General features: G+C 55.6%; 5 protein-coding genes across 5 annotated transcripts; 2 read left to right on the forward strand and 3 right to left on the reverse strand.

The window, feature by feature from the left end:
• Positions 1-341: 341 nt before the first annotated feature.
• P153DRAFT_286106 (MFS general substrate transporter) lies at positions 342-2,189 on the reverse strand (the record flags this gene model as incomplete). Its single annotated transcript, XM_033663443.1, has 1 exon — positions 342-2,189. The coding sequence occupies one exon, from the start codon at positions 2,187-2,189 to the stop codon at positions 342-344; it is 1,848 nt and encodes a 615-aa protein (XP_033526053.1).
• Positions 2,190-2,485: 296 nt separating this feature from the next.
• P153DRAFT_286124 (uncharacterized protein) lies at positions 2,486-3,541 on the forward strand (the record flags this gene model as incomplete). The annotated part of the gene is made up of 1 exon (XM_033663447.1): positions 2,486-3,541. One exon carries the CDS (start codon positions 2,486-2,488, stop codon positions 3,539-3,541), a length of 1,056 nt encoding a protein of 351 aa, XP_033526054.1.
• A 386-nt stretch (positions 3,542-3,927) lies between these two features.
• P153DRAFT_429910 (SAICAR synthase-like protein) lies at positions 3,928-8,650 on the reverse strand. Its single transcript, XM_033672803.1, has 2 exons — positions 6,345-8,650; positions 3,928-6,225 (listed from the first exon to the last, which is right to left on the reverse strand). Exons 1-2 carry the CDS (start codon positions 8,285-8,287, stop codon positions 4,266-4,268), a joined length of 3,903 nt encoding a protein of 1,300 aa, XP_033526055.1. The 5' UTR covers positions 8,288-8,650; the 3' UTR covers positions 3,928-4,265.
• An 879-nt stretch (positions 8,651-9,529) lies between these two features.
• Positions 9,530-12,155, reverse strand: P153DRAFT_355407 (uncharacterized protein; the record flags this gene model as incomplete). The annotated part of the gene is made up of 2 exons (XM_033666569.1): positions 9,530-11,946; positions 12,104-12,155. 2 exons carry the CDS (start codon positions 12,153-12,155, stop codon positions 9,530-9,532), a joined length of 2,469 nt encoding a protein of 822 aa, XP_033526056.1.
• On the forward strand, positions 12,114-18,186 carry P153DRAFT_429912 (uncharacterized protein). The gene is made up of 3 exons (XM_033672804.1): positions 12,114-16,801; positions 16,855-16,946; positions 17,000-18,186. Exons 1-3 carry the CDS (start codon positions 12,279-12,281, stop codon positions 17,923-17,925), a joined length of 5,541 nt encoding a protein of 1,846 aa, XP_033526057.1. The 5' UTR covers positions 12,114-12,278; the 3' UTR covers positions 17,926-18,186.
• The last annotated feature ends 127 nt before the right edge of the window (positions 18,187-18,313 follow it).

Raw genomic sequence — 18,313 nt, forward strand, 5'->3', positions numbered from 1 at the left:
ACTTCGCACACTTGACCTTGACTCGACTTATTCTTTATCACGAGTTGTGACATGATTGATATTCTGGATGCAAGGAACAAACGCTGATAAAGTATTTCTTTTGTAGTTCATGTCATAGAAGCTCCAACTTGCATACTGAAGTAAACCAAGCCAACCCAACGCTACAATGCAGCTCAAAAACCACAAAGCAAAATCCCATATAAAACCAAGATGCCCACAAAATCCCAAGGAATGAAAACATGCACGCTAACACGACGCAAGCAAGAAAGACGCAGGAAAAACAGTAAACACGATGCATACCCACACCCACAGCCAAAACACGTACGCTCGACCCGCCCAGACTAAACAGCAACACCCCTCCTCTTCCAGCCCCCCGGGCCCTTCCACGCCCACATCCACAACCCCATCGCCATCCAGACACTAACCGTCATGGCCCAAAACGTCGGCGCATAGCACATCTTCCCATAACACAGCACATCATCTTTCGCCTTCTCGAAGCCCGGGGCCGCACTATCCGCACCGCGCTGGTAAACAAGCGCATACACAGCGCCCCACAGCGTCGCACCCGCAGCAGGCGTCATAGCAAGGATACCCCAATTCGTGCCGAAGTTCTCCACGCCCCAGACGACAGAGACAACGATGGGGGTCAGGCTGAAGACGGCGCCGTAGCCGGCGCCGATCAGGGCGGAGACGAGAGCGAAGCGCTCGGAGTGGTTTTGGATCCAGCCGCTTGCGAGGAGCAGCTGGCCGAGGGAGAGGATGAAGGCGAAGGTGATGAGGAAGGTGATGCGGGAGAGGGTGAAGCGGCGCGGTGCGGGGTCGAGGGGGGGCAGCGAGGCGATGGAGTTTGCGAGCGAGTCTGGGCCGCGGCGGTGCTGGTGCGATGGGGCGACGGGGGCGAGCATGTCGGAGAGGGTGCCGGTTAGCAGGCGGGCGAGGGTCGAGGTGATGGCGACGATGGAGACGTGGGTTGCTGGGGAAGTGGTTATGGTTACGTGGGGGGACTCGAGCGTGTTGATGATTGTGCCGAGATTGTTGATGAAGGCTTCTCCCGGGCCGGTGACGAGGAAGAAGCCGCCTGCTAGCCACCACATGGTGGGGTCGAGGATGTATCTGCGCGTTTCTTCGTTGAGGAGCCATGTCTTCTTGCGGGCCTCTTCTTCTGCCTTTTCTTTGAGACGCTCGGCTTCCGACTGCAGGAAGTCGAAGGTCGAGTCGGAGAGGTCTTGGGTCGACATGGTGCCGTAGCCGTGGTGGTGGGCGGCCTGGGTGAAGAACTCGTCCTGGGCGAGCAGACCGGAGCGCTCCAGCTCGTCGACGGCCTGGTCGATCATCTCCTCCTCGTCCATGATGCGCAGGGCGAAGAAGCCGATGGTGCCGACGCACAGCAGCAGGATGCCCAGGAACAGGAAGAAGCGGTAGACGTCGACGTCGCCCCTGCTGCCGTCGGGGTTCGTCACGTACAGCAGCCGGCTCCCGATCTGGCTCTGCCACATGCCGCTCAGCCCGAAGGCGGCAATGGGCACAGCCAGGGCGATGCCCTTTGCATTCCCGCGGCCAAAGTTCTTCGCGCACGTCGTGACGGCGGAGAGGTACATACAGCTCGTGCCCATGCCGACGGCGACGAAGGCCAGCACCATGACGCCAAAGGGCCAGCCCTGGCCGCCGGCAGACGGCGGGGGCCCGCTCTTATACGCAAACGCAGCAAGCAGGTAGCCGAAGCCAAAGAAGGCGCCAGACAGGGCAGACGGGGCGCCGGGGCCGAGGCGGTCGCACAGGTAGCCGAAGACGGGGACGGGCAGGTACATGCCCAGCTCGGCGACGATGCTGACGATGTTGACCTGGAACTGAGTGTAGTGCAGGCGCGACTGGAACAGGTGGCCGTACAGCGAGTAGGCGGTGATGCTGCCGGCGCACAGGCAGTTGACAATGGCCCAGGCGAAGCTCAGCCAGCGGGCGACGACGCGCTGCATGCGCTCGCGGTCGCGCTCCATGATGCCCTCGGCCACGTGCTCGAAGAAGCTGCCGGCGTAGCTCGTCGTCTGGCTGTGGTGGCGCGTCGAGTCGGGGTCGGGGTCGTCGGGGGCGAGCAGCAGGCGGCGCGGCGAGTGTGGTGGCGCGTAGTCGAGCTTGTCGATGGCGGTACCTGCGCCGTGGCTGCTGCTCCGCTTCGACGACGACGGCGACATGCTTGGCGGGCGCACGACTACAGGGGCATGGTGTATAAGAATAAGAATAAGTACTTCAATAGCACGAGTGTATGAATGCAGGAATGTAGGTGTGTATCAATACAAGTGCACGCCCGTACATGTACATGGCTGCCGGCGGTGAACGGACTGCACGCTGTCATGCGTAGAAGGAATGCAGCAAGCTACCCACGTCGGCGCGCCGCTGATTCGCCCGCGCGCCTCACAGTCAAAAGTTTGGTCGCAAACACCTCGTCACCCGTCCCCGTCACCGTCACCGTCGCCCTCCCGCTCCCGCCATGGCCCCCCAGCAGCAGCAAGCCGTCCACCTGTCGCCGGCCGAACTGTCGTTCCTGCGCGCCACCCTCGCCCAGACGCCGCCCCTCCGCCTCGATGTCACCAAAGGGCCCCGCGACTTTCGCGCCATGCGCGCAGAGTATGACGTGCTGCCCGGCGCAAACGGCAGCGCCCGCATTGCCCTCGACGACGGCACCGAGGCCCTAGTCGGCGTCAAGGCAGAAGTGGAGCGCACTCCGCAGCGCCCGACGTTCGGCGAGCAGGACGACGTGAACGGGGAAGCCACCAGCAGCAGCAGCGACAGCGCGGGCAAGGGCCAGAACGCGTGGGTCGAGATAGGCGTCGAGGTGCCCGGCTTCCGCGAGGACGACGCCCTCCCCGTGTTCCTAGCCTCCATGCTCACCGAGAGCCTGCTCGCCAGCGGGGAGCTCAAAGACCGCCTGTACATCAACCGCCGCTTCCACTGGAAGCTGTACATCGACATCCTGCTGCTCTCGCCTCCGCTCTCCTACCCGCTGGCCCTGCTCTCCATGACGGCCCACCTCGCCCTCCTCACCACACGCCTGCCAGCCCTCAAGTCCGAAAAAGACGAAGACCCCCTCTTCGACGACGACTGGGACGCCGCCGTAGCCCTCTACCCCAAGAACACCGGTACACGCAAGCCGCCCGTCATCGTCCTCGCCATGGCAGTCGGTCCAAACATCATCTTCGACCCCTGCAGGGAGGAGCTCGCCGTCGCCGACGCCGTCCTCGCTGTCGCCTGCGCACCGTCACCAGACGGTGCACGTATCGTCTCCATCCGCACCATCGATCCCCCGTCCCATCTCACGCCCCCTGCCGTCCCCAACTCGATGAACTCCGCGACTGGTGGCACAGCACCGACGTCCACCGCCGACGCCCTGACCCAGCGCGAATTGCTCGCGAGTTCGGGCGTGTGGACTCCGCCGCGCGGCGGCATGAAGAGGGGCTTGATTGCGCAGGTGGCCAAGATGGTTGTTGAGCGTGGGGGCGTGGCTGACGAGGTCATTGCTGCGTTGGCCGCGATTGAGGTTGGATGAGATGAAATGAGATGAACTACGAAGTAGAAAAACGTTACATTTTTGGGAGATGGATGGGAAGAGCCGTTGGGTTGGGGATGCCGAGCAGCGCAGATAGTGCGTGCAGGTGCAGGTGCAAGGAGTGGAGTGACTGAGGACGGTCTATAGTCAGACAGGCAGGGCACGAGGCGTAGCACAAGATGCTCATTCACTCACGCATATTACGGCTGCAAGGACAGCCCAAAAGCCCACTATTTCCAAGAGGAGTGGCATGTTTTAAGTAGAAAAGTTAGATTTTCAAACGGGCATCAACCCCAATGAATGAATGAATGAAGATACAAATAAAATAAATCACTATGCACGCACTCTTTCCACATCTCAAGAAAAGCATCAGGACCAAGAAATAACTGCGAGGTAATACTTATTTACTATACTACTGCTACTGTAATGTACGACCATGAACTAGGAATCTAACCTCCCCCAACCCGACCAAACTACACCGACCCAAGAGCAAGAACCCAAGACCCAAAGCAATAAAAAACACATAAACACCATCCACCCCCCCAAAGCAAACAAGCGCCACGCTGAAGAGGAAGAGTGACCAAAAGACAAACGACCCATTTCCACCAGCACACACACGTGAAACCCTGTCCATCCATCCATCCATTCATCGTCTTCCTTCCATTCTTGCCTTCTTTCCCCACTCATCCCTCTCCCATTCTCCCCCTCTCAACATATTCCCCACCTAAAAACTAACATACCCCGTATCCTCACCCCCAGCATCGTCCATCCAACCCTCGCCCACCTCAGCAAACCCCGTCCCATGATGATGATGGCCCCTCGCCATGCCCTCGCCCTCCCCACGCTCCACCCACTCATCATTAATATCGCGCCAGATGCGCTGAAAGTACAGACGCAGCGAGCGCAATCCGCGGAGATAGCCTCGATCGACGCCCTCTGCGTCCTGCGGGGGGCAGGACAAATCATCTGGCAGCGCGTCCTCAGCCGTGATGCAGTTTGCAAAGTCGACGATGCGGAGCTTGATTTCGGGGTAGCCTTTGGTTGTTGTTGGGGAGGAGGTTGAGGTTGAAGGTGGGGGTGCGCCGGGGGAGGTAGGATTGGGTGGCGCGTCTTCGGTGCAGGGCGTCGAGGGCGCGGTGGGAGTGAGCAGCGCGTCCTTGTCTTTGGGCTCGCCGTCGCCGCGGTCGTACAGCATGAGTAGACTGCTGGCGTAGAATCGGTAGCCGGGTAGTTTGCGGATTTTGCGCTCGAGCTGGCTGATTTTCTCTAGGATGACGGGTATGTGCCGTGTCGCTGCTTTGTAGCCCGTGCCGTCCCAGAAGAACTTTTTGAGCGCGTCTTGGAATTCTTTGCCGGCTTTTAGATCTCGGCCGTAGTACTTGTCTTCGAAGACGTAGCTTTGCGTCTTCACGTTCCAGATCTGCATGCCGCACACGCGCACGCCCAGTTCGCGACTCGTCGTCATCTGGCACTTGCGCCGCTGCGACCGCTGCTTCTTCTCATCGGCTTCCACACCGTACTGCCGAGTACCCATCTTCAGATCTAGCACGCACGGTTTCACCATTCCTGCCGTAAGATCCTCCATGAGAATGAAATGCTGGACACGCTCGTCTGGGTGCTGTTGAGCTTGCTCAGGATTCGTGGGCTCAGCAACCGGAGGCGGTGTATCTTTTCTCTTAGGGGGAGTCACCGGAGCCGGAGGCATCAAACCGTCCGAGGCGTCGTCTGTTTTGTGTTCAGCAAAACCGTTCTTTTCCAAATCCTTGGCCTTCCCAGATTTATTCGGAGGCGATGTGACTTTTCGATCCTCGTCCATAGCGAAAACCTCTTCCTCTCCGTCACCCCCGTAGCCGCCTTCCTCCTCATAGAACTCTAGATTATGTCTACGCTCGGAATCAATCCCACACGGCCTTCGCAGAAGCCCGCTACCAGAATGACGCCGTCGGGGAATGTTCGATGCTGATGGGTGTATTACTTCAGAACTTCTTCCACTCGACTCTTGCAGCGAGCCAAATTCGATCGCGTGATCGCTTGCGCTAGATGCTTGTCGACGCGCTGCAGCCTTCAGAACCTGTTTGCGCGTAGACTCCTCAGTGGCTCCCGGTACCAGAACAGACACATCTGTGCTGTTTCTCCTGATGGTGGGCGCAGATCCAGCGACTGCTTGGGATGTATCGCCTACCAATCTACGCGACGACATAGTGTGGTGATGATGGCGCTGGCGATGGTAGATGGTGGGAGGCGCAAACACTTGGCGAAGCACCTCAGCTTGTAGCTTCGTGTTGATGGTCGTAACTCCCCAACTATCTTGGTGTTGCAGTGAGGGTCTTGATGAACAATCGAAGGAACCAGAGTGACTTCGATGGGGTGAAGTTGAGTAGAGGGATCTGCTTGTCCATGGGTCGGGTGTAGCCGATCGCGGTGGCACTTGGAACAGGTTATCGGGAATTATGTGTCGGTTGTTCTCAAATACGACTTGAGGGACAGGCATGATCTGTTGCGAATGACTGACCATTCGTGGTTGACTTTCAGGCTTGGCATTGCTATTGGACTCCGTCTCTTGTTGCGAGGCCGCATTGGATTTGGATGTCGACCCATTAGCAGTGTCTGTTTTAGCTTTATCCTTGTCTGTCTTTTTCTTCTTGGGTGCCTTGCGATATGTGACATTGAGAACACCAATATACCTAGAGAACAGCACAACATTAGCAAAGCCAATCTTAACACACAAATGTGGCATGGGTCATGATATCTTTGCTGGAGTTTCAGCTCCAACCTGACCAGATGCTCACGAAGACTTTCGTACCTTGGTAAGAACTCCAAGAGCTCCGGATGGTGCCTCTCTACTGTCTCATAGAATTCGTTCTCTCGGTTGTTGAGCTGCTTGCATACCGCCCTTCTCGAAAAACGGTATACTGTGGAATGGCCACCCACTTGGTGATCGTATGGCTTTAGCTCTACAGCGCCAAGTGGGACTGGCGGTTGGGAAACTGCAACAAGAGGAGCTTTCGGTTCGTGTGCGCGTGGTGTTGCAGTGGGCGTAGTGCCTAGATCATCAGTCTCACCCAATTCAGAACCGTCAAGTGAGTACAAAGACTCGGCGAGGGACTCAGATTCAGATTCAGCTGAGACGCCATCGACAGACGCAGGTGACGACGCCTTGGTGTCGTCTTTCTGCACTGAAGGTGTTGCGGAAATGTCACCATGTAGGCATTGATTGGTATCTTGGGACTGTAGAGAAATTTCTACTTCTTGCGGAGTCTGAACAGTTTGTTCCGTAGCCCAGCCTCTAGGTCCTTTGCTAGTGTTCACCGGACTTTCCTTCTGGATGACCTCAAGTTCTGCCTTCCGATCCTGTTCTTCTGCCGGAACCTGCTTGTTTGATTTTACCTGACGATGAGGAAAGTAGAGAGCTGAAGAAATTTGCTCCCTCTCCGAATCATCTTCTTCGGACGTTGGTGAGCGATCTGTGCTATCCTTGCTCTTAGCTTGGAAGTAGTCAGACGGTTCATCCTGCTCATGCACAGTCCTGTTGGAAGAGGCATATGCGTTAAGCTTATCAACAACTGACGTAGGAATACTCCTAGAGATTGATGAGCTGGGTTGGATGCCAGGGGTGAGGCTTCCAAAATTCCTGATCTCTTCAAGAAGATGGGATGGAAGCTGAGCGTGGCCATTTGCCTTCTCCGAGCGGAGGCTTCCTTCAACTTTGGAAGCAGTCGCTGGACCAGTCTCCGTCCGAGGTGTAGGCACCCTCTCGAAGTACGACTCGAGCGAGCCACCCAATGGCGATTGTACTGCCGACGGGGTGCGCGACGGCCATTGCAGCTGCTCAGGAAGCGACGATTTCTCCTCTTGAAGAGCGGAGAGTGTCGGGTCATTAGAGCGGCGATCCTTCGATCGAGTGTCCCGCTTCTTCTGCTCTTCAACGCCGTCTGCATCCTTGAAGACACGCAGATAGTGGCTAGCCTTCCGACTACGCGCCGCTGTGGGCTGCTCGGTCTTGGGTATTGTCGCCTCGATTTTCTTTCCCAGATGAGAGTCCAATGCAGCGTCATCCTGAGCGTTGTGGCCCTTGAAAGGGACGGGTTTCCCTTCGCGCCATTCTCTGTTCCGCCGTCTCTCTGCGCTGTCCGTCAATGCGTTGTATAGCGAGGATTGGAGGTCGGGACTGTGAGGTGTAGTCGGCCGTTGGATGGGGGAGTCGACGGGACTCATGTACGGTGGGGGGCTATGCATTCCCTCTCCCAGTCCCATGGCGGCGCTGATGGACATGTGTGGGTTGAAACTGGTTTCTAAGAGGGTTTTGTGGTCTTGCAGGACAGCGGGAGCAGGGGTCGATTGCTTCCTGCGGAAGACGGGAGGATCAATCAATCGCCTTTGGGGAGGCGCTACGGCTGCCATGTCGGACAAGCGGTGTTCGGGAGCATCGTCGTTTGCGTGTGGTGTGCGTGCAGCGGCGCGCGGAGAAGACGTGGGCGTGTTGTCGGAGGCCAGGTAGGTGGTCGCGAAGATGCTGTCGCGCTCAGACAGCTGCGGACGGTCGACAGATGACGTCCACAGGATGCTCTCCTGCGGAACCGGAGCAGTCTTGGAGCGGCCTGTCTGCGCCAGGCTTTTGGGTGTCACCGCCCCTGGCTGGAGGAGCGAAGAGGGCTGGGGAGCGCCATGGCCTGGGTCCTGCGGCGCATTTGACCTCACCGAGGAGGGTGGTGAGGTGTTTCTCGGGGCGTGCGGATGCGGTGACATGGGGCCGACATTGGTCAGGCCGTCTGCAAGGCACTGGTGAGGGTGCGTGGCCGACTGTTTGGCAGATATTGCCGGGCGGGCGCCGGGATCGTCGACGGTGTGGCAGGCCAGGACCGCGGAGGGACGGCTGGGCGGGCGGCGCTGGCGGAGGGGGAGGGCAGAGGTGCACTGTGCTGGACCACAAACTGCGACTGAAGATTGCACGTTCTGGCGTTGTGTGGACGGACGTTGGACCGACCTAGGGAAGTGGCGCTGAGATATGGGAAGCGAGAATGACGTCCCTGCCTACTCAGTGACCACGCGTCAGGTATGCAGTTGATGGGTACAAAAGCAGCAGTTTCGCGTGCTGGGTCGGGTTGCTGTCTGTTTGTGAAGCAGCCAGGTCAATTGCTCTCTTGTCTTGTGCGCTCTTCCTCCAACACGCGACCAGTGCTCTTTCCGGTGTCATGGGTTCATTTTATTATTTATTTGGGCAGCAGGATCGCCCATGCTGGTCTATGCGCAACAACACGTCGAGAGTTCGCGATTGAAAGGTCCACCCCATTTTTGGCAAATCGGTCTGTTCGGACTTGACCAGGTCAGCGTCATTTGGACGTGGTTTAGTCGTCAGAAGAAACCTTGAACCTCGCCCGAACTATATGCAACACAACACATGCATGCACGATAGGCCAACATCTGAAATCACCTCAAGATTGACATTCGCCGATACGAACGAGTAGCCCAGTCAGTACACACATACACACCATGACTTGAGCTAGACCTTGTTCCGTCTTCCGTACATCTTCCGTCCGTATTCAACACTCCCACCACCAAACCTTCGATTCATGACCCACTACCACCAAATCTACCATGGATACACAAACTCCTCGTCTCGGGCCTTCGCATGTAGCAAATATGCAACATCTTGGACGCGACACTCGTTATCGTCCAATCATTGCAGAACGTGGCCTCTCACCGCAATTGTATCTAGACTACTGCTGCACGTCGCTATCATTGGAGATGTCGAGATTCTGACAATCTCCAGAGAATCGAAACTCTTCGATGTGGGCCACTAACGCACGATCGTATCTCCTGCAAGTTCCCGAGAAGAGTTGTAGTCTGTGACTGCCAAGAATGTTGTGCGGTTGATGAGGCTAAAGGGCCGTTCTTGCTGGGTGAGCGTTCTTCGAAGTTCTGGTCCACGCAACGAGATTGGCGCTCTTTGGATTGGGCAGATATAATTACATTCGTCAAACAAGCCGCTCAGGTGTCGTTCATGTTTCGCAAAAGCCGATCTGTGAAATGTACTTCGCCGTCATGCCCATAATCATCCAGCGACGTGTGGAAATCCAGGCGAGGCAACTTTACATCACTGATCGATCTTCTCGAATCTTTCGCCGAAGATTCGTGCGAGACCTGCGAAGCTTTCTTGGTCGCGCAGCTCCAGAACAGCATGGTAGTATTCTTTTCTTTCAGTGGAATCCGATCAGCAGCTGGTGTAGGGCTTTTAGCAGGTGAACCGCCCTCTCTTGACTCTTCGCCATGTTGCGACAGCAGGGCAAATCTCAAGCTGCTTTGCTGAGGCCGCTCGCTCTTCTTCTTGGCTGTGCTGAACGCGAATGGCGAAGCGGCAGAGAACAAATCTTGCGTGCTGATGGGAGGGCCGCGAAACACGCTTTCTGGCGGACGAGATTTATCCAGCGGAGCCTTAAAGTCAGAGAGAGGCGTGATCGCAAAACTCGGTTCGAGTAGTTTGGGCCGTGGCGTATCATCCTGAGGTTGCGTCCAAGGCTGAGGAGACTCGGATGACATGGTAGGAAATGTCCCCTCTTGAAATTCGAGCTGTGCGAGCAACATGGCAGCCTGAGTCGAGTATACTGAAGCTCGACTGGAATGACTGAACTGTTGTTCTTGTCCTTCTTCTGAGCCATTGTTGTCTATATTTCCGACTTCTTCGACTTCAGGATCATTGATAGCCACACTTGCGTTCTGCTCAATGATTCCAGTCTCCTGGATGGAGCCCATCTTTTGTGGACTTCGTTTTGTCGACGCACGGGTATCCTTGGTCGAGACAGGCGATGAGCTGAAGTTTATGGCTCTTGGCTTTGGTCTCGACGCGTTGTTGCTCTTCGCTTTCGGGTCTCCAATCTTCCTGTACATGAAACCAGTTGATGAAGCCAGCGCTGATGAGGCCACAGGACTATCTTTCACGGATACATGCGAGGGTCGGTTCTGTGAGGATCTGCGACTGACTCGTTGCTGCTCGCGTTTTGCTGACGCACAAGATGATGACGCTGTCTCGACAAGTCGTTCTACGGATTGTACCGATGTCGATGTTCTGTAGACAGTAGCTGGGACAAGCATTTGAACACTATCTGTATCGTGCATCTGTTGCGAGAGCGTGCTTGGGTTAGATTGCATCGTAGCAGGTGTCTGACAAGATGCCACCGCTTGGGCATGTTGCGTACCCTGGCTATGGCGAGACAGCGTGTTGTCCTCATCTTGAGCAGAGTCTGCTCGGTGTCGCGCAGAGCTCGATATATCATCATGAGTCGAGCTAACGAGACCAACGTCCTGCGCCGGTTGCACAGACGGTGTGATATTCAGAGTCGATGCGCGGTCCGTATGGCTTGTGATTTGCGTCACAGGCGATGAGATGATCATGGATGCTGAGGCGCTGGATCTCCAGTGTTCCGGCACAACTTCGTCTGCAGAGGGCCGTTGGTGATATAGCGGTGCCTTTGGGAGAGCGAGGTAGCGCTCTTGTCCAAGACTGAGCTGCACGCCTCCGCTTCGTAAGTGCGTTGGCGATGCATCTGTCGTACTGCTTGTAGGTTGATTAGCATCGACTCTGCTTTGCGAGGCAGGACGTCGCAACCAGAAGGGGTTGGTCAGTGGTGATCGGCTTTGTATATATGCTGTAGTGCTGGCGCTGAAGTAATTTTGTGCATTGGGTGTAACGTCGTCTTCCGGAGTAGGGGCCGTTGCGGGTGGGACTTCCAAGTCATCGAAGCTGTGTGTCTGCTCGTGGTATTCCAGATCGTCTGCGGCAGCCCTGGACGCCTCAGGGGACGTGGTCTGTGACGCCTTGGACATCCTTTTTGCGCCCCTTGCCGCCGGTACTGCCAAGTTCTGCGTGACTGCCTTCGATGCACCTGCCTGCTTGTCACGAGACCTAATCTTTCTCTCGACTGCACCCCTGGTCTTGTTCGACAACGTCCCAGCATTCGAACTCTGCCTTCTCTCCACATTTTGACCTTCCTCCGCCCAGGGATTCTTCCAGCTTTTGTCGAAGGGTCCCCTCAGGCCTGCTGACAGTATGAACGGTGGGCGCCCGCGATAGCACTGCAGTGCGATTGCCTCTACTCTCCGTCGTTTCGCCGCTTGCGATTGTGGGTCGTGGTGACGGTCTGGAAGAGGTTCGATGAGGTCGTCTGGGTCGATGTCATAGTCCTCGGTGTCCCGGCCCCGCTTCAATTGCAGGTGAGGGTGTAGATTGCGCGGCATGGCGCGGTAGATGTCGTCCCAGTATGTTCCAGACGGCAGTGCGCGGCATGCAGGAGACGTGTCTGTCGTGTAGAAATAGGATGCGCAGAGCCGAGTCGCATGTTCAACCGCCGGGTGGGGCGTGTCCGTGGGCGAGAAGGCTGCGGGGAACGACAGTATGGCCGCCCGTCGTGCTGCAAACTGAAGCTTCAGCCTCGTACGGTGTATCGGGAGATGGCCCGCGTTGCTAGGGAAACGTCAGGACCAGATCCACCTTGGCATTGGCGGGGGATCTGAGATCGGAGACGGCGTCTGTGCTGCATATTGACAGCGAACACACCGACCACACACCGACCACACCGACTTGCGACGTGCGACGTGCGACGCGCTCCCAGCCCACCATTGCCCGCTATTCTTGCGCACGATGCACCTTGCGCCTACAAAGCATCTTCCCTGACGCGTCGCCGCCGCAAAATAAGCCCCAGCCACCATCTCGTCGCAACGCCCGCGCAGTCGCGACTCCGTTATGGCGAACGCAACACAGCCGTGGCTCGAGGATCTCTCCGAGGAATGGATAGCGCTGCCCACGTCACGCGACTCAGGCGACCCAAGCGACCAAGACACGCACGATGATTCTCAGATCCAGACACAGAGCGTCCCCCCGAAGCTGCGCAGTCGCATCCCGCGCATGCGGCGGTCGTCGGGCGCCTGCTCGGAGGTCCACGTCCGCCCTATTACACGCGACTTGCGACCCAAACCCAGGAACGCCCTCGCTGAACGCAGCCTCAGCGAGAACAACCTGTCCCCACAACAATCGCCAGACGTCTCTCGCCTCTCGCCCTCGCGCTCCGCCTCATACTCGTTCGCGTCCGAGTCGCAAGGCTCCGTCATCTATGGCACCGTCGCCCGCAACACCGTCGCCCGGTCGCCCGTCAAGGACAATGGCTCCAACGATACCCCAGAGTGGAGGCGACGACTGGTCATGGGTGACGTGGGCTACGGCAACCAGACGGACCTCTTTGGTCCCACAGGCCTGGAGAACATCTTCCAGAAGCCGGCTGGAAGCACCTCGGACGCCCTGCCACAATCGAAGCGCAAACTCGGTCTACTCAAGGGCCTAGCCGCCATGCCCTCGAGTCCTCCGCCATGGCCAGCAGCCACGCAAGACAATTCCCACCAGCAACACGACGACTCCCATCAGCAACACGACGACTCCCACCAGCAACACGACGATTCCTACCAGCAACACGACGATTCTCACCAGCAACACGACCCAGAACCAGCAACAAAAGACTCCCAGCATTCTCGACAGGACTCTCCACAGAGCGAACCGGCGCAGAGTGACCCGGCACAAGGGCACGAGGACTCGCTTTCCACGCTTGCGCCAAGACACTCTGACCAGGAACCTCCACGGACAGTGAGCGGTCAGATTGAGTATGAGAACGAGAACTTCAGCCCGGTATTCCTAAACACCAATCTTGACGTTGGCGACGTCTCGACCACGACGCCAAACTTCAGAGGATCGGAACTTGCGAATCGTTTGCGACAGATTGGATCGCCCCTGGCCAGCCAGTACCAGTCTCCGCAAGAAGACAGCGCATTGAGCCAAATTCGAGAAGACTCGGATTTCACCAGGCTTCATGATGATTCACTACCGGAGGGCCTCCCAGCCGGCACTCCTGATATAGCAGACGTTGGTCGCTATGTAGAACTTCGGAGAGGCGGCTACTCACGTGAGGGATCTTTCCGCACACGACCACTCAGCCCGTCTCCAGAGAGAAGAGCAGCATCACACACGCCAACTGCCAACAACGCTGCAAGAGATAGCAACAACCATATCCGACGAAACACTGGCAATAATGTTACCCCACCTGACGCAATTTCCGTTTCCATTCCCATTTCCAATCCCAAGACTCCTCATCGACAGGCTAACCAGTATCTGAGTCCGGAACGAGCGAACAACCCACGAAGTCCTCTCAAGCTCTTTGACGCGCACGACACGTTCACAAGCAACAGGTTACAAAGACGGCTTAGTCAGCTCGAATACAAGCCTGACTTCTCGTCAAGCAGCGCCCAGGGGAGTAAGACTGAATCGACGAAACCAGTGAAGAAGACGTCGAGACTTACGTCAGTCGAGGAGCTCAGTATGCTGAACAGTGGCCTGAGTCCTGTCCCCAAGGATGCACACCCATCGCCACGCAGAGTAGGGACGTTTGGAGAGGGTGAACTTAACAAGTACAGGTTTTCTGGCGAATTTTCTGTTCTCACCTCGGACGGTTCAGATGACGATGAGAGCTTTCCAGATGGATCGCCGTCGACGGACGTTGCACCACCTGGTAGTCGTCAGCCTTTTAGGTTTCACGTCGAAGAGTCACCTGTTTCGCGAGAACCCTCTAAGACTAACAGACAAAGCTCAGTCCGTGTATCCAACCCGTTCAGAACCGTAAGCCGCTCCAAATCACAATCGCATCGGGCAATATCGCCAGCCCACAACAAGGAAAACTTGAAGGTCCAGCACGAGTACGCAGAGGGGAAAAGAGGCCCAACATCGCCCTTCAAGAACCCCACACCCAAGCGCAGACGAACAATCCACTCAGTTGATAGCGAAGAGGAGGAGGATCAAGAGGAAGAGGAGGTTTTTGGCAATCTTGGAGAGAAGACTGCAGATGCTTCACCCGTAGCGATGCAGGCAGTGATAGGAAGAAAACGACAGAACGTCCGCGATGGTTACTCTGACCATGTGGCAGATCCTGATATTCTGGCTCGAAGACACCAGTTGAGGCCTCGGAACCCCACTCCCAGCCAAAGACGACGGGACGAAATCGAACAAGAAATCATGGAAGCTACAGAAGCCTTCATTCAATCCTCGCCAAAGTTGAACACTATCCGTGAACAACTAGAACCTTCGGTAGAATTCGATGCTGATTTCGAACAAGCTCGGGCAACTGCTGTCGCCAACAAAGTTGCCGCATTCAGTATGAGAAGGAACCAGGCGACGCGAAATGAAACACGCAAACGATCTGTGACAACCCAGGACTTTCTGGACGAAGCAGTCGCGATTATGAACTTCATTCGAGCCAAAGGTCGACCGATCGGCGGTCTGAAAAGTCTTGAAGAAATGGAACCTGAGTCCGAGGTTCTGGAAGATGAAGAAGAAGAAGAACATCTCTCAAGTTCATTATCCTTTGAGAGACCCCCGAGCCGCGAAGGCTACAATTTATCAGCATCTGGGTGGAAGCAGCCAAACAACCGTCAGCTAGATCCGAATGTCGTGGACCATCTGCGCAAGTATGAGGAAAGAGAGACAGAGACGTTCCTTAACTCTTCCGTCAACTCCATCCGCTTCTCGCAAATGAGACGACCAGTGCCACTTGAAGAAGACAGCGAAGTAGCCGAACAAGACGACAGCCGTACGATAGACAATCCAAACAGATCGACTGACACGGATGACGTCGAAGACGAACGACCTACGACAAGCGGCACACATCGATCGGCAGGATCATCGCTGGGGCATACTATCACCACAAACGCGTCTCGTCGATCCGACCAAGTTGCGACTCTTGTACCTCAGGCAGTCGCACATTTGATCCCCCAGAAAATTGCTGGCATGAGTTTTGATCGTGAGAAGAACATCTGGACTCGTCACAGGGGGCCATCGAAGGAACATCTTCGCCGCCAAGAGGATCACAGCGGTCTGAACGATAGCGAGGACGATCCGTTCGGAAACATACCTGACCTAAGCGTGGATGATATAGAGGAGCAAGAGATCAAGACTACATCGCCTGTCCGCCCACAGCCTAGCGCAGAAACGATTTTGGAAGAGGATGAATTCCAAGAACAGCCACGACCAACCACACGAGACGGCAAGGGGGTTCTGTTCAACGACGTGAGCTCAGTCCCTTCAAAAGGATCCAACTTTGCAGCAAGTTTCCCACAGACGGAGACGCGGGCAACATCTTGGAGCACACAAGTCCCACGGAAAACAAGTACTCAGAAGCAGCCGAAGTCGCAGACCACGTATGCTATTCAGGAGTCAGACGAAGATGATATCGAACACGAGATCAAATATTTCGAAGGCCGTAACAATGCCGCTCCGGGTGCCCCACACGGTCGAGTGCGGGACATCACCATTTCCATTGCGGAGCGGGAGGTCCAAGACTCAGATCGACAACCTGCGGGTACTCCACAGAGGTACGGCCAGGCTGATTGGGGGTCTGTACGTCCTCAACCCGGGTCGCAAGCGAAGAAGTCGGCCTGGAATCAGTTGAAGAGTACGCGGGCGCAGCCAGTCGCACGCTCAGCTCGACGGACAACCTTCCACGGTGATGGCGACTTATCGCTTCTAGACGACCAGCCTTCGAAGAACTACCGGATGCAACTATCAATGAGCGTCTCTGCACCTGTTCTTAATCATCGTGAGCATGACACACTGCTTGTCGCTCCGTCTTCTCCAGTCAAAGGAGACGTCACGTTCATGCTGAGTGATCTACCTGATTTCACCATCAACCAGATCGACGAGCGTGAGCTTCCAGATCGGGTTGTTGTGAAGCATGACGGTACACGATTTTCCAAAGCATTAGAGGATCGCTACGCGCAAGGAACCGCGGAGCTAGTGAAAGCATTACAAGACGCTGAACCAGATGAGCCTTACTGGGAAGACCTTCGCGAAGTAAAACTTGATAACAAAGGCCTTAGCACCGTGCATCGTCTTGACGAGATGTGCTACCAGCTCGAAGAACTCGATGTGTCGAACAACAACATCAGTCAAGTCGAAGGCATTCCTTACAGCTTACGCCGTTTGCAAGCACAACACAACGCTCTTACTGGGCTCACCTCCTGGGCAAGCCTGGGCAACTTGCAACATCTTGACATATCCGGAAATGACATCGACAGTCTTGATGGGCTCGCAGACCTGATTCACCTTCGAGTACTGAAGGTGGGGAATAACAAGATCGAATCCCTTGACTGTATCTTGCACCTTGATGGCCTGATGGAGCTTAGCGCTGCAGGAAACCAGATTGAAAGCGTGGACTTTGCACGAGCCAGCTTGTAAGTTTATGCTCCTATCATTATCGGGAGTTAGTTGCTAACCTTGACCTCAGAAAATCTCTTACAGACTTGGATCTGAGGGAGAATCATCTCCTTGAAGTTCGGAACCTGCATCGCCTTCCACAGCTCCAGCATCTCAATCTTGGTATGTCACAAACGATAGAATTTGTACGATTGATTGAGTCTAACCGCGCATAGATGACAACGAAATCGAAGAGTTTCCCCTGTTCGATCTGCCTGCTGAGCGATGCGGCTCTTTACGTTCTATCCGCCTGTGCAGAAATGGAACAACACTCCTTGACGTCGACAGACACTTCCCTAGACTCGAGTCTCTATATGTCGATGGAAACTCCCTGACACATGTATCCGGCCTAGAACACCTTCGATACCTGCGTACTTTCTCAGCGAGGGAGCAGATTTTGGAGACCGACTCAGATGCAGAGACCTGCGTCAGCAACCTTGTCAGGAATTCTGATGTTCGCAATCTCTACATTTCACTTAATCCCACTCGAGGTCTCGAAATCTCGCAACATCTACTGAATCTTCAGCGACTGGAGTTGTCTTCTATGGGCCTGAAGGAACTTCCCGCCGACTTTGGACAACTTACCCCAAACATTCGCTCAATCAATCTTAACTTCAACTCTATCAAGGATCTTAGACCGCTCCTCAACATCAAGCGACTGAATGAGCTTTTGCTAGCCGGCAACAAACTCGAACGCCTTCGCGCGAATGCACTAGTCTTGGGCAAACTTGCCACACTCTCCAAGCTCGACTGGCGAGACAATCCACTCACTATGCGCTTCTACGCTCCCGCATGCGAAAACCGCGTCCTATCACTCAGACAGAAGCCCTACGACGAGCAGTACACAGACCGCTTCGTGCTTCCAGCCGGAGATGCCGAGGCAGACAGCCAATATCTTTCACGGCTGGACTACGAGACACGCATTAGGCGTCGTGTTACCGAGATGATGCTTGCCAACCTCTGCAAGAATCTACGAGAGCTCGATGGTCAGACATTCGACAAAGCGCGTGTCCTTGTCAAGGATGATGTCTGGGAGCGCTTGCTCTTCCTCGGCGTTCTGCAGCGCAAACAATCAGATGTTGGGAACGGCGATATGGAGTAACGGAACGAAGTTACGAAGCTACGATGCCACGAAGTGATGAATCGTGCCATTTTGCGAGGACTGGGGGCGCACATTTCTCGGCTAGGAATAGGATTGCTTGTGTTGTGTACGGTTTGAGGTGCTTCGAGGTCCGTTTTGTGTTTGGCGTCACTCGGAGCTTTTTTGTATCTGGCGGAGCATTGGGTATGGTCACTTTTTAGCGTGCACATAAGCTTGAGGTGGGGCATTATTTTCGGACCCTTGTATAATATCATGAACTGTATTGGTAATGATTTGACTATGTGCGCGTTGCTAAAACTTTTTCATGAGAAGAGATTGAAAATGACACAAAACTGGGGTAGTGAAGATCCATACCCGAACGTCGGTTCTGACGTTGTAACAGTCTGTG

The sequence above is a fragment of the Dothidotthia symphoricarpi genome (assembly GCF_010015815.1).
Source record: "Dothidotthia symphoricarpi CBS 119687 unplaced genomic scaffold P153scaffold_6, whole genome shotgun sequence".
NCBI lineage: Eukaryota > Fungi > Ascomycota > Dothideomycetes > Pleosporales > Dothidotthiaceae > Dothidotthia > Dothidotthia symphoricarpi.